Source organism: Sinocyclocheilus rhinocerous, unplaced genomic scaffold (genome assembly GCF_001515625.1).
Source record: "Sinocyclocheilus rhinocerous isolate Xijiao unplaced genomic scaffold, SAMN03320098_v1.1 scaffold1294, whole genome shotgun sequence".
Lineage (NCBI taxonomy): Eukaryota > Metazoa > Chordata > Actinopteri > Cypriniformes > Cyprinidae > Sinocyclocheilus > Sinocyclocheilus rhinocerous.
In genome coordinates this window covers 1725504-1753310 of record NW_015656157.1, presented here as the reverse complement: position 1 = coordinate 1753310, position 27807 = coordinate 1725504, and the positions used below count along the sequence as shown (strand labels likewise).

The 27807-nt window shown below is 36.8% G+C and overlaps 2 protein-coding genes across 2 annotated transcripts in view; one reads left to right on the top strand and one right to left on the bottom strand.

The window, feature by feature from the left end:
* The window catches only part of LOC107719588 (protein unc-13 homolog A-like), a 43658-nt gene extending 22557 nt beyond the window's left edge, over positions 1-21101 (top strand). Inside the window, exons 20-44 of the mRNA XM_016527058.1 lie at positions 719-834; positions 978-1141; positions 1227-1380; positions 1487-1555; positions 1808-1897; positions 2906-3040; positions 3440-3573; positions 3659-3744; positions 4135-4261; positions 4384-4480; positions 6179-6322; positions 6808-6885; positions 6972-6995; positions 7104-7181; positions 7315-7403; positions 7481-7633; positions 7706-7829; positions 9331-9336; positions 12250-12279; positions 13072-13128; positions 13811-13891; positions 14446-14593; positions 17980-18072; positions 20139-20298; positions 20404-21101. Of these exons, the coding sequence (XP_016382544.1) occupies positions 719-834; positions 978-1141; positions 1227-1380; positions 1487-1555; positions 1808-1897; positions 2906-3040; positions 3440-3573; positions 3659-3744; positions 4135-4261; positions 4384-4480; positions 6179-6322; positions 6808-6885; positions 6972-6995; positions 7104-7181; positions 7315-7403; positions 7481-7633; positions 7706-7829; positions 9331-9336; positions 12250-12279; positions 13072-13128; positions 13811-13891; positions 14446-14593; positions 17980-18072; positions 20139-20298; positions 20404-20692 (2726 nt within the window). The 3' untranslated portion in view covers positions 20693-21101. The remainder of the gene's footprint in view (positions 1-718; positions 835-977; positions 1142-1226; positions 1381-1486; positions 1556-1807; positions 1898-2905; positions 3041-3439; positions 3574-3658; positions 3745-4134; positions 4262-4383; positions 4481-6178; positions 6323-6807; positions 6886-6971; positions 6996-7103; positions 7182-7314; positions 7404-7480; positions 7634-7705; positions 7830-9330; positions 9337-12249; positions 12280-13071; positions 13129-13810; positions 13892-14445; positions 14594-17979; positions 18073-20138; positions 20299-20403) is intronic.
* A 2035-nt stretch (positions 21102-23136) lies between these two features.
* The window catches only part of LOC107719586 (unconventional myosin-Vb), an 18854-nt gene continuing 14183 nt past the window's right edge, over positions 23137-27807 (bottom strand). The window contains exons 30-35 of the mRNA XM_016527057.1: positions 26296-26385; positions 26079-26214; positions 24992-25292; positions 24738-24912; positions 23660-23740; positions 23137-23571 (exon numbers count right to left, since the gene is read on the bottom strand). Coding sequence (XP_016382543.1) covers positions 23410-23571; positions 23660-23740; positions 24738-24912; positions 24992-25292; positions 26079-26214; positions 26296-26385 — 945 coding nt within the window. The 3' untranslated portion in view covers positions 23137-23409. The remainder of the gene's footprint in view (positions 23572-23659; positions 23741-24737; positions 24913-24991; positions 25293-26078; positions 26215-26295; positions 26386-27807) is intronic.

The following is a 27807-nucleotide window of genomic DNA, read 5'->3' as shown; positions in this document are numbered from 1 at the left end:
AACCGTCGCCACGGATTGTTTTTTTTTCTCCTACAGGTGACTTCCCGGGCTCCGTATTTTCTTGTCTCATAATTTTTGCATGTTTTTTTTTTGCGTGTGTGGTGTTCTTTTTTCGATTTTCATACATGCGATTTCTTTTTTTTTTTTATGTGATTTTCTTTTTCATACATTTATTCCACACTATTTCTGTATGATTATCTTTGCTGTATGTTTTTCTTGAACATTTTTCTTGGACTATTTTCTTGTTTCATACGATTATCTTTGAATGTACTTTTTTCTCCATATGATTTTCATAAGTTTTTTTAATTATTTTTTTTACGATTTTTATACAATTTTATTTTTCTTACTATTTTATTTTTTCATGCAATTTCTTTATGATTTTTTTTTTTTTTTTTTTTTGGACAATTTTAATTTTTCATACGATTTTCATAAGATTTTCTTTTCAGTATACTGTAGTTTCCTTTTTTTTTTTTTTCATATGAATTTCTTTTCACAATTTTCAGACAATTTTTTTTTTTTTTTTTTTCGAATGATTATATTTTTTTTATAAATGTTATATTTTTTTTCAATTTTCATACAGTTTTCTTTTTCAGATGATTTCTGTTTGATTTTCTTTCATTTTTATGGTTTTTGTACCACTTTCTTTTATCACACAGCTCTCTGCGATTTTCTTGCTTTTGTATTTTTTATGGTTTGCCAACTTTTTGCTTCCTTTCAGACAAGCGTACGGACAAGTCTGCTGTGTCTGGAGCCATTCGTATGCACATCAGTGTGGAGATCAAAGGAGAAGAAACCGTAGCTCCGTACCACGTCCAGTACACTTGCTTGCACGAGGTCAGTCTGACGCTGCCATGATTATATTTGTCATTCTCATTTTCCATCTACGATAGTTTATTAGCAAGCTTAAGTGCATAGTCGCTAATAGAGTATATCAAATTAGTCCTTAGCGAATTGATCCTCTTTCCATCTCTCCATAGAACCTTTTCCACTATCTAACGGACATCCAGAACAACGGGGTGGTGAAGATACCAGATGCCAAGGGTGATGACGCATGGAAGGTTTACTTCGAAGAGACGCCCCAAGAAATCGTCGACGAGTTTGCCATGCGTTACGGGGTGGAGTCCATTTATCAAGCCATGACGTATGATTCTCCCCACAGTCTTGCCATTGACGTTTTAGTTGTTTGCTTATGTACTTAGGTACTTTTTGTACCTCCTTGTTTCTAGACACTTCGCCTGCTTGTCATCAAAGTACATGTGTCCTGGAGTGCCTGCGGTCATGAGCACCCTACTGGCCAACATCAACGCTTACTACGCTCACACAACCCAGGCCACCAACAATGTGTCTGCCTCTGACCGTTTCGCTGCCTCCAACTTTGGCGTGAGTGCTTGATTCAGCCACTTCAACAACATACCGAAAAGGAAGATTTCAGCACTGAAGTGTGTATGCTAATAATTTAGGGTGGTTTCTTGTTTGCTCTTTGTAGAAAGAGCGATTTGTCAAGCTTCTGGACCAGCTTCACAACTCTCTGAGGATTGACCTCTCTATGTACAGGGTATTGTGACTTTTTGGTGTTTCCTTGAGTAGTCACATCTTTCCTCGCTTTTGTATGAAGGAGCTTTCTTAACTTAAGTTAAATGGTTGGTGTGGTGTTCGCCTGCAGGTGAGATCGTCGAATCAGACAAATGAGATTGATTAGTCTGATGTGACTACATATAAAAGCTTTAAGTCGTATTGAGAAGTATAAAATATCTGAGGAAGAAATGAGTATGATGACAAAGAGGCACCCTTTCTTGTGTGTGTTTAGAATAATTTCCCAGCTAGCAGTCCTGAGAGGCTACAGGACCTCAAGTCTACTGTGGACCTGCTAACCAGTATCACATTCTTCAGGATGAAGGTTAGTTGTTACTCCCTGATGCTGTTGACCGTGTAAATTTGAAAAATTTTTTGTTTGGTTTTTACATAATATTTCTGTACGATTTTCTTTTTTTGCATAATTTTCATGTGATTTTTAAATATATAATAAAATAAATGTTCCATAAATTTTTTTGCACAGTCTTTTGCCATGTTTATCTTTTTTTATGATTTTTGAAAAAAACTATTCATAAAATTTTTTTTTCATGTGATTTATCATATGATTTTCTTTGATTTTTGTACAGTTTTCACTTTTTTTGTACAATTTATGATTTTTTTCTGATTACGATTTTCTGACAGTTTTCTTGTCTCATAATTTTTGCATGGTTTTTTTTTTTTTTTGTATGGTGTTATTTTTTCGATTTTCATACATGCAATTGTTTTAAAAATTATTTTTATGTGATTTTCTTTTTCATACATTTTTTCCCATACTATTTCTGTATGATTATCTTTGCTCTATGTTTTTCTTTTTTTATTTACAATTTTTGGACTATTTTCTTGTTTCATACGATTATCTTTGTTTGCTGTATGTTTTTTTGTTGTTGTTGTTGTTGTATGGAAAAAAATTTTTGTAAAAAAAAGAAATTCATATGGAAAAGAAAATTATAAAAAAAATAGAACATTTTATGAAACCCATAAAATCATACGGAAATCGCATGAAAAAAGAAAATTGTATAAAACATTTTTTTATTATTTCTCTACATTAGTTTATTTTCATACAATTTGCTTTTCTTTTCTGCGTGATTTTTTTTTTTTTTTACAATTTTCATATAATCTTCATGTAATTTTATTTTCTGCATGGTGTTCTTATTCTATTTTCTTTTTCCTATGATTTCTTTGATTTTTTTTCATACCACTTTCTTTCTTTTTTTTTACAGTTTCTGTGCAATTTTATTTCTTTTGTATGATTTTAAAATTTACCTTCAGTGTTATTTATGTTCATATTGATCGAATTATACATCTGAATGGACTATGAATCGTTCCTCTCCAGGTCCAAGAGCTTCAGAGTCCGCCTCGTGCCAGCCAGGTAGTGAAGGACTGTGTGAAAGCTTGCCTCAACTCTACCTACGAATACATTTTCAACAACTGCCACGAGCTGTATAGTCGAGAATACCAAACGGACCCGGTGAGTCGACACTTCCTGGCCCAACGACCCTGATCAGCCCCAAACCTCTTTGCCCCGGGAGCATCCAAGTCATTTTATCAGAGCAGGTCATCGTGCAGCTTTTGTTTATGCTGCTTTGAAGATGTTATAGGCTTCCCTCATAAATATCAAACACTCTTCCTGTTGAATTAAACATCTAACCCTGGTCTACTTACTATATTTTGCTGCGAAGCTTTGTAGTTTTGCTCTATATCTTGTTCCCCTGGAGTGGTTGGCATATTTTTGTTTGTTTGTTTGCTGGCTGAATAAGCCATTCCTGCTGTGCGCCTTAGTGGGGTAATTTCTTCCAGAGGTTGGCAGATTATGAAAAGCCATAACATGCTTCAAGCTACCATTTCAAAATGAATTCCTTTTGTGCAGAACAAAAAAGGAGAGGTTCCTCCAGATGAACAAGGTCCAAGCATCAAGAATCTAGACTTCTGGTCTAAGCTAATCACCCTTATTGTCTCAATTATTGAAGAGGACAAGAACTCCTACACCCCCTGCCTTAACCAGTGAGTCCAGCACCATTTTATTTCACAAAATGTGCCTTCATAATCCTGTTTAGGATCTTAATATTATATATTTTGGTCCACACAGGTTTCCACAGGAGCTCAATGTCGGAAAGATCAGCGCAGAGGTTATGTGGAACCTGTTTGCCCAGGATATGAAGTACGCAATGGAAGGTGAGTCTAAGCTAAGAAGCTATCTAGCCTATATCTAGCCTTTGTATTGATTGATTCTTTGTTTTGTAGACTATTTTGTAGACTAAGACTCCAGAACCTCATTAAAAAGTTTCAGCTGTAGGTCTGTAATGTTCATAACTTGACTGACAGATGAGATACAACAAATAAAAGTTTGCTTCTTAGTTAGATTTTAAGTTAGAAACACAAGCCTGGCAGGGTTTCTCACTGATAGCCGCTTAAATTTCACACTTGGTGAAAAGTCGACATGTGGTGGAGTTCTTCTCATTTGCTGATTCAGTAGGGGTTCTCCGCTCTGCGTAGATGTATTATGTGCTGTTATATCTCGAACTGTTTCATGAAGAGCTTTTGTCTTCACCTCAATGCATTCAGAGCATGAAAAGAACTGCCTGTGCAAGAGTGCCGATTACATGAACCTGCACTTCAAAGTAAAGTGGCTCTACAATGAATACTGCAAAGACCTGCCTTTCTTCAAGAGCCGAGTGCCTGAATATCCCACGTGAGTGACTCCCGAAGTCTCCCGTCTCACACGCATATTATCCAAGTCATGCACACTCAAAATGTCACTGTGACCGTGGTATGATGGGTAATAGAGCTTTAGGTTGTGATGTTACTCTGCAGGTGGTTCGAGCCATTTGTCATCCAGTGGTTGGATGAGAATGAGGAGGTGTCTCGAGACTTTTTGCACGGAGCCCTGGAGCGCGATAAGAAAGATGGGGTGAGATTTATTTCTCTTGCCTTTTGGTTCCTATCTTCAAGGCCATTCGATGCAAATACAATATATATATATATATATACTGTATATATATATATATATATATATATATATATATAAAATGTTGTTGTCATCGTTAAGTACATTTTCTATCCCATATTTTCATTGTTAGTATAAATAGGCACCTTTATTTTGGCACTGTCCACATTTTCACATAATGTCCGTCTAAGCATTACCGACAAACCGTGCATTCTCATTCAAACTCATGTATCAGGACTCGATATAAGGACTGCCTGAAAGCACAAGGTTAGCATAAAAGACGCTCGGGATTGTTGGCAGAACAGTCGAATGCTATGTGAGAAAAGTACTTGTGCGCACACATCTGAAGCGCAAGCACACAGACAGCCACGTCTACACCGCACGAATACTAAATTGAGCTCTCTTCTGCTTTTTTGTGCATGGATGAATAAATACAGACAAAATTACTTCAAAATGCGCGTTTTGGCGAATATCCTAGTAAACACAGTCGGCTAGGCATATGTCTTAACGTAAACAGTTGAGAAAGAAAAGGCATGTGTATCAGTATATTAAATCCGTGCTTTCATTCTTAAAGTGAAAGCAAACTAATAATAAATCTAATGCTGTCAAAGAAAAATACAAGTGCTCACTGCTCCTGACTAAATAACCTTTGTAACATCACAAATGATTAATCTATATTTAATTTATACATTGAAGACTATGCGCTTATTTTACATTTGATTATTATATTTCTGTAGCGTACCTGAAAATTGATTTTTAAACTGAGCTGAAAAACCTGAAAAGCACTGTTTATTGAGCTTGTGTCTTTGTATTTATTTTCTGCTATTGCTTGTATTTTGGTTATCTGTAGAAAAGATTTTTAGCACTGAGCCCATAGTAGCAGCCAGAATAGTTTTTCCAATTGTTTATTTTCTTTATTATTAAAAAAAAAAAGTGTAGGCCTATTTTTTTTTGCTGTGAATGTCCCAATTGAGGTACAGGATGTGAAAATTTCAGATAAATGTTCGTTATATATTTTGGTTGCATTTGTGAGTTAATAAAAATGTAGATGGTTGTTTAAAATAGGTATATAATATCATAATATCGATATATCGATCGATATACTCCTGTATCGAATCGAATTGTAATCGTATCATAGAATTTTTGGGGTATCGGCAAATATCGTATCGCTGGGTATGAGAATCGATATCGTATCGTGACGAACCATCCGATTTACACCCCTAATATATATATATATATATATATATTAAATATAGTACAACTATTGCATTAATTCTAATAGAAAAAGTCATTTTAAATTCTAAGAATTTATAAGAAAAGTTGAAAGCAAAATTGGAAATTCACTGTAAAGCTATACTTACTATTTAGCTTACCAGCTGTAATAAGTTACAATAACAACAGACCTCCAGCCTGCAGCCAGACATGTCAAAATTTGATGAATGAGTGCACTTCGTAGCACCTCAGCATGTTCCTGAACCAATAAGCACGCTCTTTAGTTCATTACTTCCACTGAGTCCCCTTTGGGAACCTGCCACAGTCTCACCCCGACCCAATTATTTCCAGACGAAAGAGCTCACACCTGACGTCTGCTTACGCAGTCTCTCGCGCTTTCTATTCTAGAACTTTTTCTGACTGCACATCCAACTCTTTTTTTTCTTACAGTATCAGCAAACTTCAGAGCACGCTCTCTTCTCCTGTTCGGTAGTGGACGTCTTCTCGCAGCTTAATCAGAGCTTCGAGATCATTAAGAAGCTGGAGTGTCCAGACCCACAGATCGTTGGACACTACATGAAGAGATTTGCCAAGGTCCTCAGCTGACAGCTTTTTATTTGTAATAGTTTCTTGATCATTCCATTAATATATTTTGTAAATCTGTTCGCTTTAGCCAAAAGCACACTGTGAGAGCTTATTTCTGTCTTTTATGAATATTGCTTGTCAAATAGTACAACATAACATCAGTGAGTAAAAATCAAGTGCTTAGATTAGATTTTGGTTGCAAATTTTAGATAGCATGATCGTAAACTGCTGCAAACCAAAGTCAGTTTTGAGCTTTAACTAAAGAAAAATTAATGCCTGAAAATTGTCTCAGCAAAATCAAGTCCGCAAATTTTCTTAGTGTGATCATAGCAGACCAAAATAAAATCCACTTGTACCCATTTTCAAAATCATATGAAGAAACGTTTTAGAAAACAGTTAGCTTAACAACAATAATATTTACCTTCACGATCAATCTGTGAAATAGTTTAGCATTTTCATTGGACTTGTTTTAACATGCTCTCTTTACCCCACAGACCATTAGCAACGTTCTGCTCTCCTATGCGGACATTATCTCAAGAGACTTCCCCAACCACTGCACCAAGGAGAAAGTGGTAATAGTCTAAAAAGCCCTATGGTATCAGGTTTATATTTTTGAAATAGTTCATTCAGTTTGTGTTCTCTTTTTCTTTGATTCTAGAATGCAAAGGTTGGCGCTGTCAAAGTATGTACATCTGACATGGGTAGAATATGCCATGCAGATTTTTGGTGGATTGAGTTAGACTTCTGTTGAATAACGTGCATTTTAACTAAGTGTTTTTGTTTCCCACAGCCATGCATCCTCATCAACAATATCCAACAGCTCAGGGTACAGCTTGAGAAGATGTTTGAGGCCATGGGTGGTAAAGATGTAAGTGAACCACAAATCTGCCGACATTATGGCTCAGCAAAGCCTAGATTTGCTTCTTGAGCAAAGATCTACAACCTTCTGTGAGCCTGGTCAAGTTTTGGTGGTTTTGACCATTGCTTAATGTGCCTTTCAGTTGAATGTTGAAGCTAGCGACATCTTGAAAGAACTCCAGGTGAAGCTCAACAATGTTTTGGATGACCTTGCAAGGATCTTCGCCACCAGGTGAGATATCAAGAGATCAGGAAGAAGTTGCTTTTTGTGTTCTATTTTTGGAGTAACATCTGTTCTCCACCCCATAGTTTCCAGCCAAACATTGAAGAAAATGTCAAGCAGATGGGTGACATACTTAGCCAGGTGAAGGGGACAGGGAACGTGCCAGCAAGTGCTTGCAGCAGCGTGGCCCAGGACGCCGACAACGTCCTCCAGCCCATCATGGACTTCCTTGACAGCAAGTAAGATGCTAATCACTAGATTTAGACACTTTCTTAGAAACTTCACTTCACTTTGAACTTTTTCCTTGTCAGTCTCACACTGTTTGCCAAGATCTGTGAGAAGACAGTGTTGAAGCGAGTGCTGAAAGAGCTTTGGAAGTTGGTGATGAACACAATGGAGAAGACAATTGTTCTGCCGCCTTTGACTGACCAAACGGTAATGAGCTGTTTAGAATTTCATTAAGCGCAGACTTTTGAGACATGCTACATGTAGAAATCATTTTATATAAATGCCAAGATTGTTTACAGCATTGTATTTTCTGGTATGGATCATGAAGACACAGAACGACTGGAAATGTCTCTTCTCATGCCCAACAAAACATGTCCCTTTCCCAAAATCAAATCACCTTGGACAAAAGACATTTTTCCACTCTAAAAACATTGGGAGTGCACCATATCATTCAAGCACCTCTCAAGACTGCTCTCTGGTCCTGTAGTCACACACATTTCATGTATTGTAATATTGACTAAAACGTTTGATTAAGTGTATTTCTATATATTTGAATGCTAGTTCATTTTTGAGAGCATTTCTACAGGAACAGAGACAACTTACTGCTTTTAATTTGTCTTGATATAACTGTTACTCTTTTTGTATTTTTGTTTGTATTTGTTTATTTTGACAAAAGAGACCCATATCAGTTCTTTCAAAGACAGGAGACGTCTCCCTATTGGCCAAGTTAACCAGTTGCCAATTACTGTTATGCTTACTGCAAAAAGCCCAAAATTAAATAAGTAATTCCTTTAAAAATGTCAATTTTGTCAATATTTACTCATCCTAATGTCGTTCCAAACCAGTATGACTACGTCTATGGAAGAGGTGTCCAATCCTGGTCTTGCAGGGCCAACATCCTGCAGAGTTTAGCTCAAACTGATCCCAGAATACATTTCTGCCAGTTTCCGGAAGTCCTGAAGACCTTGATTACCTTGGTTCAGGTGTGTTTAATTGGGGTTGGAGCTTAACTCTGCAGGACAGTGGCCCAGCAGCCCTGGTCTATGGAAACAAAAAGAGATGGTTTGAAGTTTGTTCGTGCTGCTCACATTCCAAAAAGGACATTTTAAAAGTGGCCCATATGACCTATGCACTTTATTCCAAGTCTTTTGAAGCCTTTGTGTAATGAATCAAAGCAAATTTAAGTTGTTATTCATTGGAAACACTGACTTTGAATATGTGGCAATGGCAAATGGAATCGTGGGAAATTTTTGTGCGTCTGTTCCTCGCACAAACTGATCAATTTGCTTCAGAAGTCTTTGAATATAGTGCATAAGTGGTATGGAATACATTTATGTTATTTTATGTCCGTTTTGTAGCTTGACATCCCCTGGTCCCCATCCACTTTCACTGTATGGAAAAGAGCAGCTTGAACATTCATCAGATTTTCTCTTTTTGTGTTTCATGGATGAAAGACCATCATACAGGTTTGAAATGCGATGAGGGAGAGATTTTTCATTTTGGCTGAATTATTCCTCCACACTGGGCCTGTTTTAGTCCCTCGGGCAATCACAGACCATGGGACTTACTGTAATATATCAGGCCTGAAGTCGGTCCTGTAGACTGAATGTTAATGCTTCTTTTGATTTGATGTGGGGCTCTTTGTAGCTTCACTGACCCTTCTCTCTGGTTATTACATTCTCGCTCTCCCCCCGCTCCACCTCCACAGATGATAGTAAGTACCAGAGCTCTTTTGTCTGTGCGTCTGTGTGTCCCACAGTCCGTCCACGCCGGGTGACCCCCTTCCCACCACCTCCTTCTGCTCTGTGTGGCTGCCAAGTTCTTTCCTCTTGTCCAATGCATCCTCATTCGTCTGTCACGTCTTTCTCTCCTTCTCCCGCTGTCTCTTTCTTCTCTTCTTCATCCATTTCCTCTCCTTTCCCTGGTCACCTCAGTGGTCTGTATACCCGAGGTGGCTGCAGCATGGTGCATTTCCTAATAGACTTAAACAAGGCCCTTTTTCGTCCCAACAAAACTTCCAATCTGATGTCCGCCCCACGTCTGACTGCCAGCCCCTTCCTGTACTCATTTTCCTGGAAGCGACGCTCTTTCGCTACCAGTCTAGTGTCCGTGGTGGGTCTGTTATCTGGGTGACGTTAACTGGTTTCAGGTGATCCACCCTCCCCGTCTGTTACCTGTTTGAAACCTCTCCTCTGTGGGTTGCTGCTTGCGTCTGATCTTCACCTCAACTTCCGAGCCTCTCTTTTTTTAGTCTCTACAGACATTATTATGTTGATCTGTCCTGATATTTGGTTTTTGCGTGTTGTTGTACCAAAATTGGCCTGATGGAACGCCGAGGTCTCATACTGATGTGTCTTCTGGGATATTATTTTTAGCTTTTCCCCCTTTTCCCAGGCTTGACTTGACTTTTTTTTTTTTTTTTTTTGTCTCTGGCTGAAAAGTTATAGCCTACCACCTTTGACATTTTGATTTTTGACTTTAATCCACACAAAAGCTATCAAAATGACTTTTAATTCAACAATTAAAAACATGTTCATCATAGTAGATGTGTATTCAAGTCAATTTTAGTATGAATTGCATTTCATAGAGTACATTTTTGTATAACTTAATAGATTTAGACAAAAATCGTCGAATATTCTACTAGTTACCAATATTATATTCCCAGCAGAATATGTCCACAGAGAAGCTAATTTTCACATTTTCTTATGGCAAGTTTCATTGCACATAGTTTGATGACCAGGCCACTTTTTGTGGATATGTGCCCATATTAACAACACAGTGTTTGGTGGGGAAAGATGAACAAGTGCGGCGGCCCTTCTGAAACGTTTGAGGACATTTACATTTTTTAAAATCAGATATTCTTTGTGTTGCATCACGGGTCTCACTGGTTTTCACATTGCTTCCAGTCTGACCTGTCAGACATGAGGACAGTCAAACATGTTTCCCGCCTTTTGGGGAACGACACCTGTCATCAGCTGCATTAACCAAATTCCATTACATCATAGATAGTGAAGGCCTGATTACTTAATAAATAATACTAATGCTATTCATGCATAGTAAATTAGCAATACGATGTTACTTATTAGAAGGTATTGTTATTTGGCCAGTAAATTATAACTGAGAGCTGTCTATAAGGAAGAAGTGGAAAAATTCTTCTCATAGATCAGATACACGTCATATCGAGTGTCATAACTGAGCTCTTTGATCATTTACCATTGTTGAAGTTTTAAGATTACATAATCATGTAGAGTGTATAGGTCATTTGCATGGCTTTCAAGTGATACAACATTTTTATGTAACAGTACAAGGTCTTGCAAGTGATTTGCAGTTGCACCAATTGTGCAATAAGAATAGAACAAACTTTATCTTTATTCCTGTGATGTTAATCTGAAGGCCTTTCAGTGGGCAACATTCTCTTTCATGGGACAAATATACCCAAAAATGAAAATTCTGTCATCATTTACTCACCCTCATGTTGTTCCAAACCCGTTTGACTTTCTTCTGCAGAACACAAAAGAAGATAATTTAAAACATGTATTTTAACAGTTTAGTCTATTCATCTGTTGTTTGTAAAAACTGTACTGTCATTTTACGGTGCAAATATTGTTTGTTTTTTCCTCTGCCTTTTTATGTGATGTTACACATTAGCTAGTGTTACACATTAGCTCCCATTTGAAAATATTTTCATCATTGAAAATGAAAGGATTTCATAGTTTTCATATTTGCCTAATTTAGCTGGTCCCTTAGATTACAAAGAATACCATACAAAAATCTGAATTAAATATTCATTCATAGAATGAATTTTAACTACTTTAAAAGGGTAGTTCATCCAAAAATGAAAAGTCTGTTGTCATTTATTCAATCTCTCATCCATATAGAAATTCTTCCCATCTGCCGTAGCTCTCAAATCTCATTCATATTAGCATATTGTCAAATATGGCACATCAAAATTGTGTTGCACCTGTTTTAACGTCAATTAAGTGATGGTGGTGTAAAATATTTTGTTTCTATTATATTACATTATTTTTTTCCTACTCACTATAGTACTATACTTTTAGGGTTAGGCACTGTATTGTTAATAAATAAATAGTAAATAAATGTCAATTTATTTTCTGTAGTGTGATCTTATTTTTTCTTTCTTTATTTTAATATTTTTTACACAGTTTTTCTCTAAACCTTTCCACCGACCAATTTACACAGACATTTTGAAAACTGAATTAAGCGAAACATCTTTTAGCGAACAATGACTTAAATTTCAGTCCAAGTTGTGCAGACTACTGGCACTTTTTAAAATCATTTTTGCAGCTCCAGGGCCCATTCATTTTCATTACATGGAAAAGAGCAGCGTGAACATTCTGTAGAACATTTCCTTTTGTGTTCCACAGAAGGAAAAAAAAAAGAATCAGAATCAGAATGGCAGAATTTTTCATTTTTGGGTGAACCGTCTATTTAACAACAAACAGAAAACATGTTTTCAATTACTTTCTCCTTTTTCGTAATTCATGAACTTCATGAGATGATGTGATAGGCCCGTTAGTCTGTCAGTTACTGGATAATGGACACTGTCAGCCTATTAAAGAGCACCAAGACCAATTCTCAAGTTAATCACACTATCCTCTCTTCACAGGGCAGGGTGAAGCTTGCTTGTCACAGTGATGTAAGGACTGAATCCCCATTTAGCTCAATGTGTCCTGTCTCTTTCTCTCTCTCTCTCATTCTTAATGTCTTCTTTGTGTGACTTGGGTCCCCCTGTTGAAACAAACCAATGGAAGCAGTGGTTTTTTACCCCTTGTTTTCAATGCAGTTGTGGGTTACCCTATAGACTCACACCTATGTGCCCGTTCAAATCCTCACATAGTTTATTACAGGTGCTCGGACATACCAGGTTAAATAATGCATGCATGACAGTCGCTTTAGACTTTGATATCCACGCTGGTCTAAACAACTATTTCTTTTTGCGATGTCAGAAATACAGGACTATTTCTGTATACTAATGATTTAATTTTCCAAGAAGGACTACATTGTACACATTTGTATAATGGTATAATAAGGTGCACAAGCCTCCTTCACTTAGTGATATATCCAAAAATGAGAGTATCGTCCAGTCGTAGATACTAGATATATCACCAGAGTGGTGTTGTTCGGGCTGTGGACCTACTGGTTTTTGTAAACCTCTCAACTCTTGTCTCTGTCTTCTGTATGTAGCTAGTTTACCGTCTCATGTTGCACAAACAGTTGTGTGTCGATGCGTGGCTGTGCGCGAGCTTGTTTGGGGGTGGCGGGGCACGCTGGGATTGTGCAAGTGCGTGTCTGACGTTTGAGACTGTCTGTATCTTACCTCTGTGATGTGGCATTTCTGTCTACAACCTTGTCGAACTCTGTGACCTGACTCTTCTATACTCTTTCTTTTTTTCTCGCTTCCTCCATTTTTTTGCTCTTCTTCCTCCAGGGCACTCAACTTATATTCAATGCAGCCAAGGAACTCGGTCAGCTCTCCAAGTTGAAGGTATGAAAGTTTGTTACAAAAAAAAAGAGATGCTAGCTAGTTTTAAATTATTTACAGTATTTTGTTTTGGTCATTAGTTTTTATCTTTTTAGAAAATGACTTTTTGAATATTGTCAATATTTCGTACTCGTCAGTTTAATTTAAAAAAATTCAACCATGCATTATTATTAAACAAATTGAAACAATTAAAAAAAAAATTTAATTTAATTTTAAGTATGAACAGTGTGACATAAGATAATATAGGATTACGTTAACTCAGGGTTAAACGGACCTGGATTATCAATTTTAAATAAATACTTGTGACAAAAATGACACTTTAGTAACATTTTGAAAAATTGATAAATATTTATAAATAAACATTATAAAACTAATTAATATTTTAATATTATATAAATATGAATTAATGTAAATTATTTATACATTTGAATTATTAAGTTTTATTATAAATATTTTTTAAATGTTTATATGTTCATTTAATATCAATGAATTCAAATATTTTACTATGCAATTTTCTTGTCGTCATGTCATCAATTTTTTTTTTTATAAATTTCTCTTAATTTTTTGAAAGTATGAAAAATGTGACATAAGATAACCCAGGATTACTTTAACTCGGGGTTAAATTAACCTGGATTAACAATTTTAGTTGTGAAAAGATCATTGTTGTATTTTGTCCTTTTTGTAGGAGCACATGGTTCGTGAGGAGGCCAAGGCACTGTCCCCTAAACAGTGTGCAGTGATTGAGTTAGCACTGGATACTATAAAGGTGGGTTAAAGAGCTGAATGTCAGTTTCAGAACTGTTTCTTCCGCTGGTTTGTAATGACACAGTATTGTGCAGTTTTATGCTTCAAATAGTGGGTTGTTAAATATAGTGGCAATATGACTTTTTTTCTAATAGTTGCCTTCTACACTAGAATATGAATTATTTTCTGTTTTAATTTTCTTCATTCTGTTACATAAGGATATGTGTTTAATTTGCACTACATACAGCACTATCCTTCCTTGTAATATTAAATTTACACTCCCAGTCAAACTATTGCCCTTTATCGCATTCAGTGGATTGTATTTGCACCTTGGGATGTAGAGCAGAATATAATATAGACTTTTTTGATGTAAAAAATGTTCTTCTATCCCAGTTTAATAAGCAGAGACAACTATAAGAAGCCATTCGTAGGTTGTTTTCAGGGAATCAACATGAAATTAATCAACTGTAGCTTTGTAGCGCTGTCACAGCATCGATTTTGTTTGTTTGAGCATCCCGACCAGCTAGACACAGCAACATTGTCTCAAGTAATATCTTCTGTTTTGTGGTTTCTTAGCAATATTTCCATGCTGGAGGTGTGGGGCTGAAGAAGACGTTCCTGGAGAAAAGTCCAGACCTGCAGTCTCTGCACTACGCCCTGTCCCTCTACACTCAGGCCACCGACAAACTCATCAAGACCTTCGTTCAGTCCCAGAATACACAGGGTAAGGCTCTTCCAGACATCTTGCTGTCTTTAAATATCAATGACTTATTCCTCCACCTTGGCAAAATTGTCAGTCTTTAATAAAATCAGGCAGTCTACAGACGACTGCCGAATTAAATGTTTTTAATTACGATTATTATATATGCGATGTGTCCAAAAGTCCACACTCACAATTTTTTTTCTTTTTTCTTTTGCTTTTTTTTTTTGCATCAAAAGTTATATTACCAGCATAAGAATATATATAACTAAATATTTAATGTATAAATTATTATATATAAAAAAAAATGTTTTTTATAATTATATATATTTTAAGTAAAAAATACATTACATTGCTTTCTTTAAAAAAATCCTAACCATATGGTAAGTACAATGAGTAATATTGTTAATTAATATTACTTAGTACTATATATATCAAATTGTTAATTGTTATTTAAAAACATTAGTTTCTGTACTTTAAAAATATATTATTTTTCAGTTATATATATATATTTGTTTGTTTGTTTATTGGTTGGTTAATCTCCATCTTTCTTTCTATCCCTCACACACTTTGGGAATCCTGACACATTTTAGGTTGAGATGCCCCTGGCAGAGACATTTTATTAGATAATCATTTAAAATGTAATTAGGGTAAATGCCACTGCTTCATTTAAGTATTTAAACACATATGAAAGCAAGTGGGTGTGCAAATGTGGGGATGTGTGTGTAAAAAGCCACAGCAGCTTGAAGATACACTTCGTTTTGGAGGAATGTTAAAGACTGTTAACATTTGATAAGCTTGTTGGACTTTCTTTCTTACCATCTCTCAAACTTTCTTCACTATGTGCTTTCAATTTCTCTCTGTATTTTTCTGCATCGTCTCCTTCTCTTTCACCAGTTCATGGAGGGAAGGGGGTAAGGTTCACCCATAGTGAAGACGTGTACCCAGAGAAGGGTACGTTCACGTGGGGCCCAGTGCCCTTAACGATGAAGAACCAATCAGTGATCCACCCGAATCAGATCATGCACCTCCCATTCCAACGGGCCAATCGCATGCCCCACGACCACCCATATGTTCCCACAGAAAGGGCCTTGCATGTATGAGTACCTGGGAAGAACATGCTGTATGTTCACATACATTGGTCTGAAATGTATCTTGACGCTACAGCAGCAAGAAAGCCCAGGATGAAGTGTGTTTTGAATGGCAGTGAATGAGGAATGCACACACTTCTGCAGTGTGAGAGGCGCATGTGTGCCCTGCGGATGACGAGCCACGAGTGTCAATGAGTAAGCGTGTGAGAGACCGTGACAAAATGTTACTTTCCGAGCGCTGAACCGCATTGTCGAATGTAGATGTGACATTAATTGCGACTGACTCATCTTGTCCGCAGGCAGGGTCTGTTCTGCTGCTCAGCGTGATCTCCCCTCACGACCACGCAACGTGGTTTCCCTCCCTTCAGTCTCATCCCTTAGGCTCAGTCTAACAAGACAACCCTCCCTCAGCCAATCAAAGTTCGCTCCTGGGGTCAGGTGATGTGCTTTCTGTCAATGTACATCAGTTCGGAAAGGCCCTAAATTGGCATTTAAGGGCCCCGTAAAAAAAATCACATGAATATATGTGATTATAACTTGAGATTTAAGATTTTCTTAAACGTTGCTGTGCTCGAGTCAAATTAGTGTTTACTTCATTTGATTATTAGGTTAAAGATGTCTTATTTTCGGAAACACCAGCGTTTTTGATAAGGGTTTGATGAATGGAAAAAAGTCTGTCAAAATTTCATGAAAATACTGTTAAGATCAAACATTTTTTTAAATGAATAACCTAAATAAATAAAAAAAAATATTAGAAATATATAAAGAACAATATAAATTATTTTATTTTTTTATTTTTTTTTTTTTTTCTTTGCGCAAAAAAGTATTCTCGTAGCTTCGTAACTTTACAGTTGACTTTACAGTTTACTTTGTCGATCATCTTGGTACTTTTCTGGACTTTGAATGTGGTAGTTACCTTGCTGTCTATGGGAGGGTCAGAGAGCCCTCATATTTCATCAAAAATATCTTAAATTGTGTTCCGAAGATGAACGAAGGTCTTAAGGGTTTCGAACAACACGAGGATGAGTAATTAATGACAGAATTTTCATTTTTGGGTGAACTAACTGTTTAATTATTTTTTTGATTGCAGCTGACCTAGATTCTGTGGAAAGATTTAGCCGTTTAATTCACATTTAGTTATTCATTGATGGCATCATCACTCAAAGATGTTCGAGAAAAAAAATAGTGCATAAAATTGGTTTGTGAATATCATCATAACTTAGGCCAAAGAACTCGGCACTTTCCTTGAGTGTGAATGGAGATGTGTGGGAATGGAAGTGATTTTCCACATGTACCTGCCTGCATTTAAAACCAAGTGAAGGAAAATATCAGATGTTCTCCTTGTCTTCTCCTTCCTAATGAATGACTGGACCAATAGGACTGCTCTCCTCCCCCCCATCATGGTTATAAACCCTTCATGAAACACCAGAAATGAAGTGTGACCACACTGCATGTGTGTAAATGGTACACTCATGATAATCTGAGGAAACACACTTCTCTTTGTATCGTAAACACTTTGTTGCAAAAGAATCCTGTGAGGCATTACTTTATTTTGGTTGTCTGTGTATTCTGAGCTAATTTCATTGATTATTTCAGGTCATGGCAGCTTGTTGACATTTTTATGTAGACATGAATTTGTTAGCTTGCTATTTTAGCTAGCTAGCTGTAAACAGCTCTTAGTGCTGTACACGGACACTGGAATAAAGTGTACCCAATTTTGTGCCTGAACAAGCCTCACAGATTCAGATTTAGAGAGATGTGTTGCAGGGATCACTTGTTCAATCATTTTCAGAGCTTATTTGCATCCTGCGCAGTACTATATGATTATAAAAAAATCATATAGTAAAATATGTGGATATAAAAGTCCACAAATGTATCACCCCAGTTAAGTAAAGTCAAATATGTTCAGCTCACTGCTTTTTGAATTGTGTATATTAGCCCTTATGGAAATGAGCATCTTAATTATATTCCCTCTTGGCCAATTTAAAATTCTGTGCAAATGAAATTCACATTTAAACTCAATCAATATAATAATAGGCTCTGAATTTGTATTTAATAAGTGCTCCAACATGGAAGACCAACCTGAAACTCATTTCATATTATTAATGATCTTTTAAGCCAGGTTCAACACCATTACGCTCAATACGCTGTTTAAACAATTTTGCCATCCAATCAGTTTAAAGCATACATTGCCTCTGTATGACTCTGCGGGAACTGAATTCATAAAGGAAGAGATTGGAAGTTCCATTGAGCCATACCGATGCAAAGTATTCTGCCAGACCGGATATGGAGTCTTGACTTGTCTCGTCTTGTCTGCAGTTACTGGTGTTGATGATGCAGTTGGAGAGGTGTCTATCCATGTGGAGATCTTCACTCATCCAAATACTGGAGAGCACAAAGTCACAGTGAAGGGTACGTATTGTTTCTTGATGTTCAACTAAAGCCTGTTGTTTGTTTTCCTCCTTGAGTTTAAACTTGGGTGAAACTCACTGGTGGAATTCTTTGGAGAACCTCTACGCATTTACAATGGGGTTCCTGGAGGAACTGCTGATGTCTTTAAAGTTCTTCCAAGAATCCAAGAAGAGTCGCGAGGACTGAAATTGAGAACCGCTGGTTTAGATGTTCTTTTAGTGTGCCAATCTTCCCTCAAGTAGCTTAATTTTTGCAATGTAACGGGGAATGTCAAGGGAAGCCAGTGAAAATGAAAAGGTATATGAGACACTATTTAGGTTTCTTAGGGTGCTTTCACACCTGGATCGTTGTTTGGGAACCTGGCGCGTTTCCCCCCTTAGCTCGGTTCGTTTGGGCATATGTGAACACGGCAATCGCGCCCGGATCCGCGCCAAAACAATCAGTCCGAGATCGCCTGAACGAGGTGGTCTCTGCTCGATTGAAAACGAACTCTGGAGCGGTTCGGTTGTAGTGAGAAAGCAATCCGATCTAACGGACCAACGCACCAGGCTATATCACAATGTATAATGGGTAATTACGTAAGTTCCGTGAAAAGCATTAGCTTTGTTGTTTTGCTAATACTTCAAAATGAACCTGTAATTGTCTGTGGGTGAGCACGTCTTCGCCATTCAAAATAAAAAAGCGCACTTTTTCATTTTATAATGCCGTCTTATTGCTCTTCTTCCTAGTAGGTGCATTTTAAAAATGTTTTCCCGATGAACTCTAAAATGACTAAAATGATAAATTAATATAAGGACAGCTACAAAAAAAAAAAAGATCGTTCCATCCTGACGAATGACAGCCGTGACAGCTAAGTGGAATCCCGGAAAATAAACCGTGAAACTTTGACCAATGAGAGAGTGCATTTTAAAAATGTTTTCCCAATCAATCCTGGACTCCTGCTCAAAATGATAAATTATTATTAACGACAGCTACAAAAAACCCAACAATAAGCCCGCAAAGCTGTTATTGTTCCATTCTGACAGATGACAGCTGTGACCGCTAAGTGGAATCCCGGAAAATAAACCGTGAAACTTTGACCAATGAGAGAACAGTTTACTCGCGCGTGACTTGTATTAACAAATTTGGTCCATTTAGAAACTTTGCCGTGTGAAAGCGAACCGCACCAAGAATAAAAAGCAACATTGTTATAATTTTAATCCCTGTTTTGGAACAAAGCAATCGATCTACAGGTGTGAAAACACCCTTAGATCAGAACCTGCTGGAAAACGTTTAGGAACCATTGTCAAGTGCCTAAAGCTTTTTTACAATATAATGGGGTTACTGGAAAACCATTGACAATTTTTCGTGTTCTTATGAGTTCCATTTCTTTCAAGAACTTCCTTATTAAAAGGGTGTCAAGAGGTTCTCCAAGTATTTTCTAATCTACGTGTGCCAATCTAATGAACCCCAAATGCCCTCAAGTAGTTAGATTTTTTGCAGTGTAATGGGAAGAATGTCAAGGGGAGCTCCATTTTGGTTCCTTAGATCACCCCACTAGCAGAACCCTCTTGAAAAGCTCTAGGAACCCTTGTCAGGTGCCTCAAAACCTTTCCAACATGGGAAGAACCGCTGACGTTCTTTAGAGTTCTTGCATGTACTGTACTTATGGGCTCCATTTTGCAGAACTTCCCAAAGGGTGCCTAGAGGCTCTCAACACTGTCAGAAGAAATGTACAAAAATTGTACCTTTGGAGTACAACAGCTTGTCACTGGGGTAGTACCCTTAAACTTTGTACCTTATCTACCTCTAAAAGGTGCATATTAGAGTCATAATATGTACCCTGAAGGTTCTGGTATGAACCTTTTAGGGTTAAATAAGGTACAAAGATTGAAGGTACTGCCTCAATGACAAGCTGGTGTACCCCTAAATGTACAATTTTTGTGCATTTTCTTCTGACAATGGAGGGTTCTTATAATGTGGTTGTCAAAGGAACCCCAAATGGTCTCTCAAGTAGCTTCATTTCTGCATCGTAATGGGACGCAAGTAAAGGGAAGGGAAATGAAACAACTTTTATTTTCTGTTAGTGGTGGCTGCGAATGACCTACGGTGGCAGACCTCTGGAATTTTCCGGCCTTTCGTGGAGGTCTACATCATTGGCCCTCATCTCAGTGATAAGAAGAGAAAGTACGCCACCAAGTCCAAGAACAACAGCTGGGCTCCCAAATACAACGAGACCTTTACATTGTGAGTGACATGCACTTGTTTCTTTAGCTTGCATTTTAGTTTCTGCATAGCCCCAATCTACGTACCAGTTCCTCAATAAAATGTAATCCTGCTTCTTTTTCAAAGCACATTGAGTAACGAAGTGGGTCCGGAGTGCTACGAGCTGCAGGTGTGCGTGAAAGACTACTGCTTTGCGCGAGAGGACCGCACCGTTGGCATGGCAGTACTGCAGCTGAAGGACGTAGCACCGCGGGGTAGCGTAGCGTGCTGGCTACCGCTAGGTAAACGCATTCACATGGACGAAACGGGCCTGACCGTACTGCGGATCCTGTCCCAGCGCAACAACGACGACGTCGCGAAAGAATTTGTCAAGCTCAAATCTGACCAGCGCTCTGCTGAGGAGGGGCGGAGCTAAGACCAGGAAGTAGCTAGCGAGGCATGGTAACTTTGGCGTAAACACTGCCCCCTGATGTTCAAATGTTGCACTAGCGCATAGAAAAAAAATACATAAGACATATTTATCTCGGTTCTTCACTTTAATGGCCAACCGTTTACATGACAAAGCAGTTATATATATATTTGTACTCAGTGCACTGCCATTAGAATTGCCAGGAAGGGCTTGTTTAACAAGCACAATTTGGCACATGAAACTGACACAGGATATTGTATCTCTTAAATACTTGATGTTTGTGATGTCTTTGATTTTTATAATGCATATTCCAAGACAAAAATCTGCCAAAAGGTACTTACATACAACACATATTTATCTATTTATTCTGCAAAACATTAAATATCACTATCAATGCACAGGTCTCAAAATATAAATCCAGAAAATATTATTTATAATAATATATTTAAAATAATACTACTAATAATAAAATACAGTAGTTATATTAAAGATATATTTATATTCTATTTATATTCTTTCTTTTTTTTTCAAACGCATCTGTGAAATAAATCCAGATTAAGGCATGTAAACATGACAGAGTGCTACATAATGCCATGATTTTTTCGTACACTTTTTTTTTTCTTCCATATCCAGCGATCTGTAATGATGTCAAACCTCTTTCGTGTGGCCTTTTGTCAATCATTCCTGCACCCTTCAAAGGGTGCCTTAATGTCAGGGTATGGTGTCTCCACTATGTACAACCATTTCACCCCCTAACCTCCTTAATAGGGACCAAAACCCCCTATGGGTCAGACTTTAATGTTATGCAATCGTTTAGAAGCACAAAAAAATTACGAAAAATAGACCTACAACCAAATACACCTCTGAACGCAGAGTGGTTGCTTTTTCATGTAGTATGAAAACATTTGAAATTATTTTTTTGGGGAAATCCTACAAATTCTACTCATTGTAAGAATATAAGATACTTAGACTTTGTAAAGATGCTTCGCACATCTAGATTCAATCACAGGGCCACGTCTGTCCTGTCTTTGTGTATGTTTTCCCATCTGTTCATGTTCAAGTACGAGTGCCTGTGCGGTTTATCCGGTGTTTGTCAGCATAAGGCACTACGGTTTATACGATGTATATGTGCAAGTCTAGATTGACAAACACTGCTTGTATTAGACACCAGAGCTGCCTGTTTCAGTAAAAATTCACTTTATAACATCATGTTTAAATGACATTTTGCTTCAGATCATTCCATGCAAAATGGAACTTTTTTACCCACTCACTAGTTTCACACCTCACAGCCATTGAGAATCGCTCCTATAGAGTTGCCATAGTAACCGTTGATCAATCCTGCCATTTTACTGCCAAACCATCCACCATATTAGAAAAGCACAAGAGAGATGCTCTATAATGTGGGTTAAGCACTGTATATCCATTCATTCCCAGCTGTATTGCGCTAAACCGTGACTGACAAAAACTAGCCGTGCTATGGATCTACTTATGAAAATCTGAGGTGATGTTATCTATATTGAATTTAGCAATTAAGCACTTTGCGCTACAGCTATTTTTGGATGTTTCCCCTTATTATTTCTCTGAAAATAGTCTATGCATCTGTTCTATTGAAGTCATCAGTGATCAACAGCCTTGGATTGTTTACATCGCGAACGCTCAGCACGAACTGAAGCTGCAAACTTCGCTGTTGTTTTGTTTTACAGACTGAATCCTTTTATGTTCACCGTTGTGATATTGAACACTGGGGTTCGGCCGCAGGAAATGCGTTAATGAATGTTGAATTGACTGCAGAGTGGAAAATAGAATCTGTAGCAAGATAATACTTTAATTTGGATGATAGGATTTAAAATATTAAAGCTGTGTGTTGCTGTTTGTGAATAATAATATTACAGGATACAGTCGTGAGCATGTAGTACGAGACAAAGCACACGCAGACACAAGTGCACATGGATCCCAATAACTCGACATGCACCCAAACAGCGACTCCTTGCCTGTAAATAAGAAGCAGTGCATGTTGGGAAAGATTCTTCTTTGTGCCAGCATGTATCTTTGATGTGATATTCAATTGTTGTCTTTATTTCTCTTGATTTGTCATTTATTTTGGTATTTGGGTATTATTTTCTATTTTTGGAAGGCTTGTGAATATATAAATATGTATTACTGATGTGTAGTGGTACAGAGTACTAGCATGAGAGATTTTTTTATACAAAGATGTTTCTAATTTTCTTTTTTCTTTTTTTTCTAAATATGATCGTTCTTATCGGGGATGGAGGTAAAACACATGCCAGCCTTGGTTTGTTTCTACCTCCAATAAATGGTTAAAAAATGCAGTGTGTAATGGATTTTTTGATGGTTTCTATTAAACATGGTATAGACAGATAGATAGATAGATAAGAGTTTTTTTTTTAATGACATATTATATTTAATAAAAATGGAAAAAATTAGGGTGGTACATCAAGATAGAATTTGATTTTATTTGGCCTGACATGTAAGTTTAAAATTTTTATATTTCAAATTTGAATTTAGTGTTTTTAAAGGAGGGAGAAATATGAGGGAGGAATAGATAATATTTTGGGTTTGTCAAGCTAACATAATTCTACATTTAAAATGTGCCTAAAATTAGCATGACATACACAAAATGCCTAGATGTCATTTTAAAATGATGTAAGACAACAAAGGCAAAAAAAAACAAATGCATTTCAGGAGGTAAAGGAACACCCACATCAGACTCTGCGTAGGAAGGAGATCTTGAGGGACTCTGGGATTTCGAGCTGGGCGGCACTGACTTGCGGTGGCGGCAGATAAGGGAACATGACGGGGAATACCCGTCTGACATCCATCAGAAGCTGTGGAGGTTGCCCCTCAGAACGCCCCTTCAGCAGCCCCTGGGAAACCCCACAGAAATCACTGCTGGACAAAACCCTGCTATAATATAGTTTTATAGAGCTCACGGTTAAATGCTTTTGCACTTACCTGCACTATACGGATGAAATTGAGTGTTACTCTCTCCTCAAGGTCACTCTGAGGTGTATAGAGGCTTAAAATCTTCACAACCTGCAACACACATTTAGAAAATTAGCGTGCCAACATAAAATTGTGCATATATAATTTATATGTATATTCAAATTAAATTTCGTACATAGACACACACACACCTCTATATTTGTATATTTAATTTATAATTTGTGTGTGTGTATATTTACACAATTTGTGTATATATAAATATGTTTATATATACAACCAGCAGGTATATCAAATTATATTTGATATGTATATAATTTATTTTATATATATATATATATATATATATTATTTTATAGACAGATAGATAGATGGAAAAAATATTTTGAAAAAAAGAATAAAAGACTAAAATTGATTTTATTTTGCCTGACATGTAACTGTAATAACAGGCACGCCACCTGCTGGTTGGACAGTGCATTGCAGGCTTGGACCATGGCTTGTCCATCAGCGCATATTATATTATTATATATGTCTATAAATATATTATAATGAAGGTTATAAATTATATAATATATATTATAAACTTGAGGTTTGCCAAGGCAAAAATGTATTCTAGTATACAAATATAATTATATTCAATATAATTAAATTAATACATTAAATTATATATACACAATTTATATATAATTTTATTTATATTATATTTAATTTGTTGTTAAAGTAAAATTACAAATGTGTATATTTAAAATAAATTAATTGTAAATAAATTGTTAAATAAATTGTATTTTTCTACAAGCTGTGCATATTATATTATTATATATGTCTATAAATATATTATAATGAAGGTTATAAATTATATAATATATATTATAAACTTGAGGTTTGCCAAGGCAAAAATGTATTCTAGTATACAAATATAATTATATTCAATATAATTAAATTAATACATTAAATTATATATACACAATTTATATAATGTAAAAAAAAAAACATTTAAAAATCAATTTTGTTTATAATAAAAATAATATTTATCAAGAAAAAATGTGATTTTATTTTGCCTGACATGTAACTTTTATAACAGGTGCGCCACCTGCTGGTTGGACAGTTCATTGCAGGCTTGGACCATGGCTTGTCCATCAGCTTCAGTCTTCTTGCTCATTTGAAGAAGCTGTGCTGCTTGTATGAGCGGCTCCAGCGTGGTCACAGCGCCCCCTGTCTGCAGCGAACGACTGCGCAGCCACTCCTCCAGTAAACTCACATTATACCTAGAATATACGGATATAAATATCCACTTCAACTCACTCAAGCAGATGTTTAAGTAACCGAAGCGAAAGCAGTTCTGACCTGATCTGCAGGCCGCGGTTCCAGCAGCACATGTCTTTGCGCAGCAGCAGGCTGTTGAGGGTGGTGGCGGCCAGCAGGTACATGAGCTGATGGAAGGCTTGCTCCTGCAGGGCCGAGGGCAGATCCTGACGGGACAGGGCTGTGTGCAGCACTGACAGTTCCCTCAGGACCGCTGACATAGTCGCTCCCTCCGTACTGGCTAAAGGTCGGAGATCTGATCCCGCACGCTTACGACCGGCACTCAGCTTTACTGATGATCCAGCCAGACCAGGAATGGTCTCACTTTCAAGCATTGCTGGAACTAAAATCAAGAGATGGGTACACAAGCACACACGTTATATTTTTTATTTTCACTATATACATAGAATTGATTATATATTTATATAAATTTATTATAATTAAATAATATGTTAATAATATTATATTTATATATATATGTGTGTGTGTGTGTGTATAATATTTATTTATTTATATAAACATACAGATATAGAAATAGGATGGGTTAAACGCAGAGCACTAATTCCTAGTATGGGTAACCATACTTGGCCACATGTCACGTCACTTTCACTTTTTCACTGTCACTTTCACTTTCATTAAATTATACATATATTAAAAAAATGTATGAAATGTGTTTAATTTATATTATACATGTATATAAATATAATGAAATATGTAATAAAGTATGAATAATGTAGTAAAATTACATATGTATAATTACATAATGCTATATTTAAAATGTATTTTTTTATAATTTGTTAATATTTAAAAAAGTATATGTATATATATGTTTGTATATGTATATTAAAATTAAGTTCATATAATCAATTACATTATGTGTTTTATGTATATTATATACGTATATAAATATATTAAAGTAAATGTTATATTAAAATATATTATATTAGTATGATATATATAGATATATATAATATTTGTTAATATAAAGAATATGTATATAAACACTTAGGGAAAAGGGAAGGTTTATCAAGACTAAATGTGTGTGTTGTGCGTGTATGTCTATAATAAGATATAATTTTTTATTTTTATATAAATAAATATTACTACAAGGGCATTGGTCATACTGTACCAATGATGGGTTGCAGGCGACTCTCAGAGATGGACAGCAGCTGCTGATAGGCCTGAATACACAGATCACTGAGCGCCCGGACAGACTCCTGCACGTCCGTCACCAGAGGCACCAGCTCCTCTGAACCCCTCATGTCCTGCAGGAGAAGAGGTAGATTTCTATGTGAAGTCATTTCTGCATAAGAAATAAAGTAATTGTTTAAGTTCAGATGTGTGACCTGGCGGGGAGAGTGCTGGTTGAGCAGGTCTTTCAGCAGGCAAGCGTTCTTCAGCCACACAGCCATCACGTCCAGATCACTGCCGTGTTTCTACAACAAGAATCACACAACAATTAAAGGTGGGGTAAGCGATTTTTCAAAAACGATTTAGAAAACTGATTCGGGCCGACTAGCAAAACAAACTTGTAGCCAATGGTCCCCTTACATGGAAGTCGCCACCATGTTTCTACAGTAGCCCTAAACGGAAAAACTGCTCTACAGAGCGCGTTTCGTCACTTTGTTGTTCTTGCCAATAAAACACTGACACAATGATGAACAAGTACATTAACATTCGCAACAACATCGATTTATTGAATGATTAAGTAAATATAATTTTATACCTTAATATACCTTTGTAAAGAAATCTCATTGGTCTCTGCTGTCTTTACCGACAACATCTTTACCTGTGTAGGCCACCGTAGCTTCTCTAAAAGGAGGGGTGAGTGGGGGACTGAGCCGCTGGTTGCAATTCACAACCTCACCACTAGATGCCGCTAAAATTAGTTGCCAAAGGTCAGAGCCAGTCTGTAGATTTGAGTCGACTGATTCCATAGAAAATCGATTAACTTAACTTAAAGTGACAACCATCAGTAAAGTCTGTTTATGAAGTATTTACATAGACGTTCAATGTAGAAGAGCTTAAAGGGGTCATAGGATGCCCATTTTCCACAAGTTGATATGATTCTTTAGGGTCTTAATGAAAAGTCTGTAACATAGTTTGGTTAAAATTTCTCAATGGTAGTGTAAAAACACCTTTTTTTACCCTGTCAAAAACAGCTCTTTTCGGATCAAGCCATTTTTGTAGCATTTTCCTTTAAATGTTAATGAGCTCTGCTGACCCCGCCCCTCTCTTCCAAGTTGCTCTCAGAGACTGTTTACTTTAGCCACATTCATCGTGAATCTTGCTAATTAGCACATTATTAGGAAAGGCGATTTGCAAAGATTCATTACAAAACATTATACTCACTTCTTCTGTAGATGAGGCTGGATCATGAATGATTCGCACGAACATAGACGCATTTATGTAGATCGGGGACGCATTCCCTTCAGAAACAATGTAATCCACTGCGAGTTCAGCGGCTCAGATGTAGGGAGTAAATGACGACATGTTCATTATTACATCCAACAACAAAACACCTCAATCGCTTAGGAGTCATTCTGGTCTACATGAAACAATGGCAGACTGATGACAGCTCACTCAGGGCGGGTCTAAGGTAAGACACCAGTCCAGTCTGTGCTGAAACGCTTCTGTCAATCAAACTATCATGGGAGGGGCCTGTCTGTGTGACGTCACACAGACAAGCATCTGAGATCGGCTCGATTTGAGAAAGGGGAAAACATTTAACCAGATAAAAAAAAAACCACTGGGTGGATTTTTATCATTATAGGGTGGTTGTGTACACACACTGCCAACACACATTTCAGTTCAAACAACTTGTAAAAGTGCATGTAGCATCCTATGACCCCTTTAAG